The following is a 13,950-nucleotide window of genomic DNA, read 5'->3' as shown; positions in this document are numbered from 1 at the left end:
AAAAAAATTCGGTCGATTTTGGTAATAAAATTTTTTTTTGGGTCTACAGTGAAAATTTGTTCGTCTAAAATACCTTAGATTCTCATCCTCAAGCAGGTAGAAACAATGAATGATCAAACTTACTGGGGCTTAAACCTGACTGATTCTACATTACCTGCTGAAAGGAAAGCAGATGTCAAAACGTGACCAAGATTATTGGTTAAGCCGAAAGGCAACGCTTGCTGGGACAAGCGAATCAAATAAATAAGAAAAGAGCAACAAGCCCAAACAAGTGAAAGCTTTAGATGATGCTGACTTCTATAATCATACTCTCAAATTTTCAAAATATGCTCGAGATAAGTTTCAATTGAACCATAAGCAACCACAATCCCACATCATGATACAAGCAACAAGCTACAACAAAGAGTATTAACATCAGGTACAAGTATAAGCCAGGGGATGCTACCAGCATAATTTCTTTGGCCATCCCCAACAGGTAACAGCAATCCAAACGAAATCTGCCCACATAAAACGTTCACCTGCCAAAGTCAAGAGAGAGACCTGAAGAAGCCACCACCTTTTCACGGAGGTTAAACTTCTTGGCTATTATTGGCCGGACATCGTCAACACCAACCAAACTTTCTAAGAATGGAAGTAATAAGAGCAATTCTTGATCGTTGCGGTCATCAAACCAGCTTTCAATTGGAATACCATTTTCTAATTGGAATCCAAATGCCTGCAAAATACAACAAACAATGCACACAATTCAGTAGAGCGCGCCAATGAAATCTCACGTTATTTTTATTGCAATATCTTATTTTAACCATCCTGCAATACAGTACATTTGTGCTTCACAATCAATTAACAGGTGATTCGCAATTGTGAGTGCTAAAAATGTTAGCCTTTTAAGATAAAATCAGTAAATACCATCTATTATGAAAAGCAGGAACCTTTTCACTCATCAATCTATTATAAAAAGCAGGAATCTTTTATACAGGGAGAAAGAGAGCCCAAATTCATGATAGATTATGAAACTTATAGCTGCATCAAACTGTGATATAAATCCTCTCATTAATGCCAGCTTTCTCTGCCAAGGATTTCATGGAAAGAGAGGCTCTGCATAGTCTGTTTGAAGGAAGTTCGGCAAATAGTATAAGATTCCACAACTCTTCTAGATTAAGAAAACTTTCAAGAAAGATGATGCACTTCCAAGGGAAAGTATATTCAACTCCAGGTTCAGATTAAAGCCAATGAACCAACCCATCAAATTCTATTTATTGCAGTTACTTATAAACTCTAATGTGGCTTGTATGTTCCGGGTTCGGATCGTGCTCAGTGTTGAGCATAAGAAAGCGTCTCATTACAGTTAAGGAACTTCACTGCCCATTACACTCTATACTAAATAAGTTACCAACTGCAAACCCTTATTGTATTATTTATGCACAAGCACGGGTTAAATGGCAAAAAGATTAATGTTTGCTGGCTTGCTAGGTCTTCCCAAGACCCCAATTCCCATTAGAAAACTGATCACCTTCAACCATTATTCACCAACTATTTCCAAGTCATGGCAACATTTTTCTTGACTAATTTAGTCTGCAGAACTTTGCTGGCTACTCCTTTCTTTCTAGTTAATATCAGGATAAGCCAATGTCTTCAACAGTAGAGAATAAAGCAGAATCAATTTCTCTATTCTTGAATCATACTACAGGGAAGACCAATGGACTCAAAAAAGATTGAGCATACAAAAAATTTCAAATAAATTGAGTAAGATTCATAACAAAAACTAATTACTGCATAGCCGACGAAACAGACACCTAACGTCCTAAAGCTTGGATAAGCAATTAAATATTACCTGTGGGGAGTTGTCAACGATGATCACACGTGATAAATCCCGACCAAGAACCGATAAATCCTTCAAGTAATTACCATCCACAAAGACACAAGCCTCTCGATAAACACGGTGGCGAAATACTCTCCTTTTAGGATCAAGAATGTTGAGTAATTGCTCAGCATATATACTTTGACTGGCAGTAAATATGATGATTTCAAACACGCCAGCAACCCTCTCCATGAAGTCCTTAAGATACGGACGACATCGCACATAGATTGTATGCTCTCGGAAATTAAAATTAACTGGAAATGTGAAATCTGCATCACATGGTTCAAGGGAGGAATGCACTAAAGTCTCTGCAACATTGAACACAAAAAATTAGCAAATTTATATACATATAATCAGAACATATTGAAGGAAAAACGAAAACACATATATACAAGCATGCATGCATATACGGTACGGTTATATAACATATGAGGATTATATCTTTATGATATATCCATACATACATACTTGTAAATTTTTGTGTATGTGTAAATTTTTTATCTTCATGAACTTTAGAATGTATATAGATCACAATGAACGGTTTCAATCATTAATATAATGGTAGAACATGTATTTTCATAAGAACGCAATTTTGACTAATTGAACATTTGTCTGTATGGATGTATCGTAAAGACATAATCATCATATGTTATATTTGTTTATGGATCATTACCAATGTCTACACATACACAAAAATACATATACATGAAATGAACAAAAATATCAGCAGTATCATATTAACAACAATACTAGCAAGCAAAAAGAAAAGGGAAAATCCAACAAGAAAGGAAAAAAGAACAAGTAAAAACGAGAAAAGATAAAATGATCTGATTATAATGAGATTTACTCATAGAACTAACTAGCAATAATCCAAAAGGATAAGACAGCAATATTCTTGTACAATAAAAGGAAATATAAAGGATGTCGCCAACTAAATAATCCCCGAAACACTCAAGCTGACAAACATTGGTTCTCTTCCAAAATATATATAATCAGTGGATGATTTTTTTTATTCATCACAAACTCTTGTTTCAACAAAACTGTCATTAGGAAATTAAATTCAAATCATAGCCATGTGGCAGGTAATAGTGACGAAAACTATACCACTGAAATGGTCAAGAATCCTAGCTTCTGTCCTATACAACATATTTATACCACAACACTCCTTAAGACTAATTTTTCCTTAGATCAACAACAAGAAACATATGATAATATCAGTTACAAATTGAATATAATTATCGTCCTTTCCCTGATTTCCAAAAGAACATGAGGGGAAAGGGCACAAATTGCATTGTAACTTGCAAAAGATTAACTATAGACATATAAGTGATAAAACTGAACATCAGAAGGCAAAGCTTTGTCATAGAATATTGGGTATCAGGTTACCATCATAGAGAATACTGGATATAACTATACAACATATTCATACTGCGGCACTCCTTAGACTAATTCTTGTACAATAAAAGGAAATATAAAGGATGTCGCCAACTAAATAATCTCCGAAACACTCAAGCTGGCAAACATTGGTTCTTTTTCCAAAATATCTATACCCAGGGGAATTTTTTTATTTATCACAAACTCTTATTTCAACAAAAGTGTCATTAGGAAATTAAATTCAAATCATAGCCATGTGGCAGGTAATAGTGACGAACTATACCGCTGAAATGGTCAAGAATCTTAGCTAGTGTCCTGTACAACATATTTATACTGCAGCACTCCTTAGACTAATTTTTCCTTAGATCAACAAGGAGAAACATATGATAGTATCAGTTATGAATTGAATATAATTATCATCCTTTCCCTGCTTTCCAAAAGAACATGAGGGGAAGGGGACAAATTGCATTGCAACTTGCAAAAGATTAACTATAGAGATATAAGTGACAAAACTGAACATCAGAAGGGAAAGCTTGGTCATAGAATATTGGGTATCAGGTTACTATCATAGAGACTACTGGATATAACATAGCAATGCAAAAAATAAATAAATAAATAAATAAAAATCATATTATTAACTATTGCAATTACCACTGGAAGATTTAATGCACCGTACCATCTAAATCCAGAACAAGGGTAGTTAAAGGACAACTCCGTGTTTGCTTTGGAAGGAGCACAGGCCGGAATTTTGGAACAACTGCTGATAAATCAGGCAAGTCCTTAATAAATGTATATGGATCAAAATCGTCAAAGTCATCACTGTCATCTTGCTCCACGCAACCTTCAGATGAAATTGAATCTTGACTCTGTTCATCAACGCACTCCAATTTAGAGTGCTGCATTGCTAGATATATAGCTGAGACCTCAGATGATAGGTTCCCCATAACACGGTATTTGTCATCATAAGATTTGTTTGTCTGTTTTGATTCAGTACAAGTAACTCTAGCATCATTTTCTTGTGCATCGGACCTCTCAGATTGCCTACTTGTTGAATCAGCATTCCTATCAAATTTACAAGTAACAGTAACTTCTGTCTCTGTCTCCATATAGTCAGGCTGGTTTTCCAATACATCCTGACTATTTAAGACATCAGGTTTTGATTCCTCAGACGCATGAATATACTGATCTGAATAGCTATCAGGCTTAAAGAACTTCATGAAATCTACTGCACACAAGAAAAAGAAAGGAAGATTTACTACAGCATCCAAACAGATGTCAAGTGGAGAAATCTAGATTTAACCTAACTGGAGTACAAACTTTCTAAAATGTTAAACCAAACTAAATAATAAACACTATTGAAGGTTAATGAAGCATAATTTAATCAACTCTAAGTGCTTAATTTCTACTATCCTTTTTTTTCCATTAATGATCATTTCTAACATCAGGATATTGCTTAACAATAAGGTTGCAAATGGATATCAAAATATTTAGTTTCACATATCTGCATTCTTTCAAGCGAACATGGACAGTTTTGATTAGTACTTGCACCGTTTGACATCCAATTTGATATCTGAATAAAAGCGGAGTAGATGCATGTGCAACTACTCGTTTTCCGCATATAATTAATTTGCAATATTTATGTATTTTATTATTACTATAGATTATGTAACATATGTGTTTCTTAATTTATAAACTAACAGTAAAACTTTTGAATTTGATATTGTAAGTTTCAGGTTTGATGAGTTTATACAGCATTTCTTGTGATATCTCTTTTATACTATATGGATTTTCTAGCTGATTCAGAATTTCAGATGTTATTCAAATTCGGGTAATATCCGTATTCCATAGGTTCAAGCATTGATTCCATTGATAGCATGTGTCTGTGTCTGTTCAAAGGGAGAACAGGATAGTGATTAGTGAATAAAACTTATGTGTTGAGATTCAGATATCAGGGTATTCATTCCCTGTCAGCTCCATTTTCACCCCCCAGTCAGCACGTACAAGCAAATTGGATACAGTTATTTACTCAAGTTACTAAGATCTATGAGCCTCATGTAACATAATTTAATTATGCAGGTATTAATCACTTCACCAAAAGGTTATTGCAAATTTATGTAGTATGATTTTACATATTTCTCATACCTCGTCCCTCAACTAGCTAACCACCTTCTTTTCACATGGAACACAGCACAAATTACTTTGATAAACGTCAGCACATAACTGACTATAGCTAAAATCCGAATAGTGCATCACAATAATATTATTTCAACCAGGAAAAACTAAACATTGAGATATTGGGCAACCACTTTACCAGTTTAATTGTTCAGAATAAGCAGCGGTGAAAAGAAAACCTTCACCATACAGCTAACTAACGGAGAACACTTTGGAGGAGAATCCTGACAAACAATGATAATGAGGCACATAGTTACACAATATGCGGTATGTAGCGGGTCACAGTATGAATTGGGGAACGCGCCACTTGGAAATATTGGATTCAATGGAGGATAGCTTGCTTCAGTATGTAAGTTCGGTTAGTGGTACATTGTTTTTTTTTTTTGCTTTAAATCTTCCAAAGTAAATAGTAGAAAACCAGAAACTAAAAAACTAATTATGTGTTTCAATACTTTTTCATATTACTTAAATACTTCTTTTTTATGGAGTTTTTTTTTCACATAGATCGTATTGGAATCGTGGTTTCATTTTACGTTTTATTAACATATGTATTTAGTTGCAGTAAAGTCATTGGCTCATATATTGTATTGTGTGCCTTCCTCGACTTGATTGCACACATTGCATTGCATCTTGTGCGTGTGCACTTCAATGGACTTTGCGCCCCAACATACTTGTAAGTGGTATGCCAATTTTGGGGACCAATTTGAGTATTGGAGGAAATCAGTTCACAAATATACCGCAAATCAGTTCATATGACTGTACAACAACAGTTCGAGGGGGTTCAGAGAATCACACAACTATGATGAGGCATGAAGAAGTAAGACAGTGACAGGGGGAATAAATACAAGGAAAAAAAATGAAAAGAAAGATTGAGGTTCAGAAGAAACAAATTCAAGAGTGACCAAGCGGGAAGGGAAAGCTAGCAATGAGAGGTAGTAGTTTCTTGATTCGAAGCAACTAGATATCAAAGAGAGATCAAAGCGAATACATGAAATTATTGGCTGAACTGCTCTTTAGTTCTGAATCTTCTGATCCAGATAATGGAGTTTGGAGCCTAACTCAATCAACAGAAAGCTTTGAGATAAAAAAAATAGATGAAGAAGAAGAGTACAGGAAGGAAAACTCAAGAAACATATCCCTCGAATATAAATCAATCGATATACAGGAGAATGCAGAATGCTTTGAGGAAAAAAATTAGCTTATTTGTTACAGCCTCCAAAATAATTTCCGACACGGACACGACACGACACGGCTTCATGTTATGCGTGTCCGTGCTTCATAGCCAATAAGTTCCCTTAGTTCAGGATGAAGCAAAGAAACTAATTATTAGGAACTACCAAATGTGATAGAAAAAGTTGTTTTTTAATATAGAAGTATTCATGAGAGTAATAAATGATTTTGAGTTTAAATTTTTAATTTTAAATCTATCACACTTACGAACTGCACTGTATTACCTTTATCATTCGCAACCCCGCAATCATCCTTAAGATGGTCTTTCGGATGATGATAAGTGGGAGAAAATATGGTGTCCGGCACACAATCTGAAGGTCTTTCTTTTGATCTCTGCAACAACAAGAAGTTATAAGGCAGCACTCAGTCAGCCATTTCCAAAAGAACCAGCAAGCTCTGGTGAGCAACAGATGCAAATGCAATATACAAAATATTTATATAAGATAAAGGGAGAGCACAGATTTTGAGCTATAGAGGTGTCAAGTAGATTTGTTGAAACAAGAAACCGCATAAATCCATGCATCAAACCAGTAACACTAATGAAAAAAAATATTATTGCCAGTTGTATCATCATGTATAAATGGTCGGTTTCTTCTGCTTTAAATATGTAAGGAGGCTACACCTTCAAAAACTATATTCAATTAAGAGATAAGCATCAACGTGGGATGTTGGATGTTGGACCGTCCAAAACCTTGGACCAACATTCTCAATCCAATTTCAGACTGTCCAAATCCAAACGCACACTTAGAATCCCACATATGACATAATGGTTAGGAAATCAGCTTCATTAACAAGTTTTCACTCGGATCAATTGTTCAAATCAAGCACTGACACCAGACATTTAACATAGATTATTTTCACACCTTATCCTTTTTAACTTTGTTCCTAAAATACAAAGCAACTTTAATGAAGTCCCTGAACTGTATCTAATGAGCAGAAAAGGCTTCAACCGCAAGATGTATTTCTCATGGCATAATGCACCATAATGGTCCTGAAGGTATCATCAGCTCTCTTGCAATACCTTTTCTTTGTGCATTGCTCATTAGTTTCTTACTGAATATTGTTAAGGAATACCAAAATGCCTATACTTGGCGGATGTGTATACTAATTGACATATACTAAACTTTTTTAAGTATCAGGATGTGTTAAGCAAGGTTTTAAATATCGGTTATCAGGGATTTATCGGACGAGTAAAATTCTTATCGGATAGTGAAAATCGGGGATATATCAGGGATAAGTAGTATTTATCGGAGTGATATATTAGATGGTGTATATATATAATATAATAACTAAAAATGTAATCTAACGATGCTTAATGAAATATAAACATACAAAAATATAAATTATTTAACAATTTCTTCTTTCAGGTCACTGACTTGAAATCTAAGTGTGTGCGTGAACCGTGAAGGAATTACAAGAGAAGGAAAGCTCACAGCATGTGTATATATAGCCATGTTTCCAGACAAATCTTTTTAACTTATGGGGAAATCCTAAAACTTCACAGATATTCTTATAGAAAAGATTAAAAACAGAAGTTAAAAACTCAACAAAAAACAAAATTCAAGTAAATCCCGCTGGAGATAATTCACGAAGATTTTTCACAAGTCTCACAAGTAGATAATATTTGTTCAAAGAATAACAAAAATCAACTTAAAAAACAGAAACAGTTCGAAGGCGGGAAGAAATGATATCTGTTCAAGTAAATCCCGCTAGAGTTCGAAGGCGAGGCGAGCGAAGTTCACGGAGATTCACGAAGGTAAGACGAGCGACGAGGTTCACGAAGACGAAAGGCGAGGTGAGCGATGAGGTTGACAGAGGATAGGTGAGCGACGAAGTTTAAGGTTTGAAGTTCACGAAGGCGAGCGATGAAGAGGCGCATAGAACATGAGATGGAGATAACGGAGGAAGAGGAAGAACCCTATGAGAAAAGAAGCAGCCGCCAGAGACGAAGTTTAGGGTTTGAAGGTCGGATTCACGAAGTTTCGGGTTTTAAGTTTCATTTTATTAACAAAACGGGTCGGGTCGGGTTTAAAACTCAACAATCCAACTCAAAATGCCCGGTCGATAATCTCGATAATTTAAGCATTACTTATCGGCCGATAAGTGCCGATAACGCCGATAACTCGTCGATAAACTCTCCAAAACGGTAACCAATTACAAAACCAATTTATCCTAACGGAGAGCTCACGAATCCGATAACTCGGCCGATAATATCGATTATCGGCCGATATTTAAAACAATGGTGTTAAGAGTTTAAATCTGACAGTACCGAAGAATATAAACTCAAGTGGATACACAAATCATATAGTTTCAAAATTCAGTTTAATGTGGATGTTTTCATAGGATATGCCTTCTTTTTATAATTGTGGATAAATCATATTTTGTTTAGTGAACTAATTATGTAACACAAAATGATTTCATGATACAGATAATCGAGGACCATTGAGTCATTAAGTACGCACTGTGCCACGTCAGCATCAGCAGTTCAATTTGAAACAATGGCGTTGTTCTATAATTATAGTTTAGCTTCCCACCGAAAAAATATCATCTACAATCCCAATCTCTGTAGCATGGCTACTTCTATCATTAAGTTGTACCCATACCCGACACTCTGATGCCATACTGGTCATTGACACTTCCTTCAACACCTCTGTCCTCTGATATGTGCATACACTTAATCACTTATTCAAATGTGTCCCCAATACTCAATTATGTAATACAAGTTTAATTTAAAACACCATCATACACTTCTTGGACATTATTCTACACAACACACTTTTTTTCTACCTATATTACATGCTTGAGATATCTATTTATTTTCAGTTATACGCCAAAAACTATAGTAGAGAATGCTATCAAATGTTGAATTGTATAAAACTAAGTTTAGAAAATGTCCAGCATTTTATACGCAATTGAATAGCTAAGTCGTAAAAATGTATTAAAAAATTTGCCATGCATGTAGTCATCATTATATGTTTTACATTGTTAGAAATAATAATTTAGGCTCTTGAATGCATGAACATGCGTATGTATGCATGTACAAAAGCTCCTTTATTACTATGATTATTTTATACTAATACATATTCTAATACCATGTTCTCATATCATTGCTTTTATACTAATTACTAACACATATTCTAATACCATGTTCTCATATCATTGCATCACCTTGTCCTACTTTTTGAAAAATTGGTGTCTCCACTAGATGGTTAAGGTTGGTTGATACCTAGATGTACTTTATTGCAACCTCTGGTCTTTAAAATACTCACATTGAGTAATGTCCATCTTCTTTAGCACATAAGTTAAACCATATGTCAAACGTATCATGTTGATTGAAGGAAAAATAGAGAACACTCTAGGACCTCCAGCAAGAAAACTAACATAATGTGCGCAAGACTAACACTATGAGCATAAAAAAATTCACTAGAAGGGGACAACACAAAACAAATTTAGACTGATCACCTCCTCATCATGTGAAGTACCATAGACCACCTCGTCTTGTGCTAATCTAAAGGTGGTATTCAGGTCCCTTGTTTCTTCTGCATCTATAACTTTGGTCAAACGTAGTCCAACTGCAAGTTGAAACAAGATTTAGTTATATCATTATGAACAAGAAGACTAATGCCATACACAAAATAAAAGATATAAACAAATACATAGAGTATTAATATTCTTCTCCAATTGGAAGGAATTAACACACATTATAAGTGGGAAATAACAACCAATTATAATTAATTTAACTTGCCAACAATTCCAATAATACCAATATCAATTTTTTCAGAACAAAATGGTCAGGCGACATTGTTTTTCCTTCATAAATTGCCATCAAATTGGCATATTATGCTACATTATAAATTCTCTGTGGAAAAATCAAAGTCGGTGGTCAAACAGTGGAGTTAAAGCATTTACCAGATTTCTGTTTTCTCGCAGACGTGATCAGCTCTTTCACTTTCTTTTCAGTAATTAAAGTCAACTTCTTCTGCTGTCTACATAATTTAGGACTGGCGAGTTCCTGAGCACCATTTCTCGTAACGATCTTTTTCCTTGTTGGCATTGTTTAGTGAACGAAAGTTCGTAAACCCCCAATTTTACTACAAATATAATTCTTCAAGCTCCTGCTCACATCAGAAATCGCTAACCCTAGATTGCAAATTGAAAAGAGGAAAAAGAGCTGATTAGAATAACAAAACGCAAACGTAACAAGAGTAATGATAACAAACCCTAGAATGTTATCTTAGCTCCAATCATACTAAAACAACAACTTTTCCAGGGAAAATCGCGAAAATGCTCACCGAGAACGCAATTAGAGCTGGAATCGATGAGGAATCGAAACCCTAAGCCACTGAAATAGAAAGGCGAAGGGTTTCTCCTCCTTGGAGAGATAGAGAGAGAGAGCGCTTCGAAAGTTTTTATGGACTCTCTAGAGAGAGAAAGAGAGAGGGAAAGGGGGAAAAGAGGGGTGCGAAATGAAAAGAAAAAAAAAAGAAAATGAGTCGAAATTGTTTGCTGTGCGCTTCGATTCGAGTGTTTAAATCCTGCTCTCCCCCAATTTCGCTTTAAGTAGGAAAGCGGCAGCAAGGGCTTTATGATTCGTGCTCTCGATGAACCGGTGTTTGAAGTCCAGGTGGAGCAAAGTGGAAGGAGTGAATTGGTGTACGGTGTTTTTGGGAACTTAACTGGAGAAATTTGAAATTTGAGTCCCAAAATTTTTGAAGCGGACGCCGTAGTTGTATAAATTGCATTGAATTTGAATTTGGGATGCGGGTACGGTATGACGTGTCAGCTGAGACCGCCGCATCTAATTGGGATCCACTGTCAGCACAGAAACTTGGGTTTTACCATTTACCGCTGATTTTGTAAAATTAATCGCTCTCAATATGAGAGTTATTTTTAATTTATTTTATAATGTTTGTTTAGAAAGAAATGATAGAGGCACACTCTAATGGGGTGTTTGGTTCAATTTCTAGAAATTATAGGAAATGTTTTCCACCTAAAATATGATTTCCTTGTATTTCTTAAAAAAATTATAGGAAAAGTTTTGAGAAATTAAAAAGTACCAATCAAAAAGTACCAATTTTCTTGTTTTTTGTATTTTGCTTGTTTGGTTCAAAACAAGAAAATAGCTCATAACTTTATAGAAAATAACAAGATTTGGTAGGTTTTTAATTATATATGGTATGTGTCATATTTCTGGTGATTTCCTCTCTTTTTGAGAGGAAATTGTTTTTTGTAAAATTTGGTAGGTTTTGATATTTTATAGAAAATATTTCTGTAAATTTTTTGTTGAACCAAACACAATTTATAGAAATCTCTGGAAAACTTTTAATTACAAATTTACCACTGTCAGATGTTTTGAGAAAAGTTTTCTCAAAAAGGGTGCAACCAAACAGCCCCTAAGGCACACCACCAATCACACTCCCTCTCTCTACAGTGCAGGGGAGTCCCACATGTGATTTTTTAAAAAAATCACATGTGGGGCCCCCTGTAGTGTAGAGAGAGTGTGTGTGTGTAGTTGGTGGTGTGCCTTAGAATGTGCCTGTAGTGCCTCTCTTGTTTAGATAACAGGATGTTTTTCTTGTTTTGTTTTTATAAAAAAATATTATGATGTTGTGTTTCCCTCCAAAGAGTTTTAAAAACACCATTTTAAGATTTTGAAAGCACTAGTTAGCCCTTTTCTAAACATACTCTATAAACCCACCAACAAGTAATTGCTTCACCCCTACCACGACCAATGGTATCCCGCTGATACTGCTTCTAACACCGCCATGGCTATCAGTAATAGCACTTTTTTCCCTGTTCCCAAGAAAAGGCAAAGAAACAATATGAATTGATAGATTCTTATACTTAATTCCTCTTGCAAAAAATATGTTTCACCAATACTCGTAATTAAAACCATAAAGCATCTTCGTATTTGATTGTAATGTCCACATCTATTCAAGCTACTTGTTGCACGATTTTTCATTAAAAAAGAATAATTATAGTCTATTGCTTCTTATCCAGGTATTGTCATCTTCAATCTATGAACAACTACTTGCTTCATTCACCTAGAAAATAATAAATAAGAGGAAATTATAGAAAGGAGGAGAAAATAGAGCTTAACAATCGTTTTTAACAGCAAAAATCGTTAAGTTTTAGGACAAATTAAAGAAAATATAAAAAATAAGGTAAAATAAAACTGGCATGAATTAGAGTTTAATTAAGATCTAACATAAGACACGTCGGTTAGGGCAAAAACCAAATCAATCACAGCACGCATAAACTATAGCAATTTTAGGAGAAGGGAAAACAAGAGGAATGAGAGAGAGAGAGAGAGAGAGAGAGAGAGAAGGAGGGAGCTTAGGTTGTGAGGAGAGAAAAGAGAATACCTTTCGATAGAGCTCTAAACTGCAGCAATTTCACAACGGCGATCTCGTGTTGGTGACTCCACTAGAGAACTTGCATCGGTGACCCCTAGCAGCAATAGCTAGTTGAAGGTGGTGCTAGGCTAGGTACAATATAGGTTCTTTGGGGCTTAGTTGTGGAAAGAGGATGCGAAATGAAAACACTCAATATTAAACACCTTTTAGGTGTTTTGAAAAATGTGTTTTGTTTTGGGTTTGGTAAGTTGTAGTCCAAAAAAACCCAGTTACCAAACATATTTCGTTTGGTTTTCTGGAAAAAATAGAAACAAAAGAAACGCAGCGGTACCCGAACGGAACCTAAATTTTCACAAAGATGAATTTATTAAACCTCACCCCACCCCCCAAAAAAAACTTTGGAAGATTATACCAGAAGATCTTTAAACCCCCAAACTTTCTCCATGAAACATCTTTTTTTCTTCTTCTCTCAGATCATTTTTTCTCTTATTTAAAAAAATCAAATCACATGTGTCCAATAAATCTTAACTCTACTATTATAAAATTATGAAATTTCAAATTAGTTTTCAATTCAAGAGGAAACAATTCAATTTGAGAGAAAATATAACTAACTCTTTGCATGGAGATTATGATCAAGGATTGACAAAGTTAAAATTGAAGTAATTCGTGTGAAATGTTGAAGTCGCTTAGTGGGGGAAACAAAGTTTAAGAAGATCGTGGGGAGTAATCTAGAGATTCGAGGGTTTTTAATAAAATTTATCCTTATTTTTATGCTCCAAATTGAAATAAAATTTCTCTATTATTTTTCATATATCCTCGAAATTATAATGAACCTCGTAGTACTAAACACAGACAACCTTTTTAGTGACTAAGGAGACCTTTGTGTCTATTAGTATAACTATTAGTATAAAAATTTGAAAAAATTAAATATAATCTATAATTATACAATCGAATGGAAGA

The 13,950-nt window shown here is 34.7% G+C and overlaps 1 protein-coding gene across 2 annotated transcripts; it reads right to left on the bottom strand.

Moving 5' to 3' along the window:
* Positions 280-11,145, bottom strand: LOC109837295 (CTD small phosphatase-like protein 2). 2 transcript variants are annotated; one of them, XM_020405481.1, is made up of 7 exons: positions 10,927-11,145; positions 10,544-10,774; positions 10,097-10,206; positions 6,859-6,967; positions 3,909-4,457; positions 1,832-2,166; positions 280-715 (listed from the first exon to the last, which is right to left on the bottom strand). In XM_020405481.1, the coding sequence occupies exons 2-7, from the start codon at positions 10,686-10,688 to the stop codon at positions 515-517; spliced, it is 1,449 nt and encodes a 482-aa protein (XP_020261070.1). In that variant the 5' UTR covers positions 10,689-10,774; positions 10,927-11,145; the 3' UTR covers positions 280-514. The 2 variants fall into 2 exon arrangements, with proteins under 2 accessions (XP_020261070.1, XP_020261071.1); XM_020405482.1 differs by having other exon boundaries at positions 3,909-4,454.

This window comes from Asparagus officinalis, chromosome 4, assembly GCF_001876935.1.
Source record: "Asparagus officinalis chromosome 4, Aspof.V1, whole genome shotgun sequence".
NCBI lineage: Eukaryota > Viridiplantae > Streptophyta > Magnoliopsida > Asparagales > Asparagaceae > Asparagus > Asparagus officinalis.
This window is presented reverse-complemented; position numbering and strand designations above follow the sequence as displayed.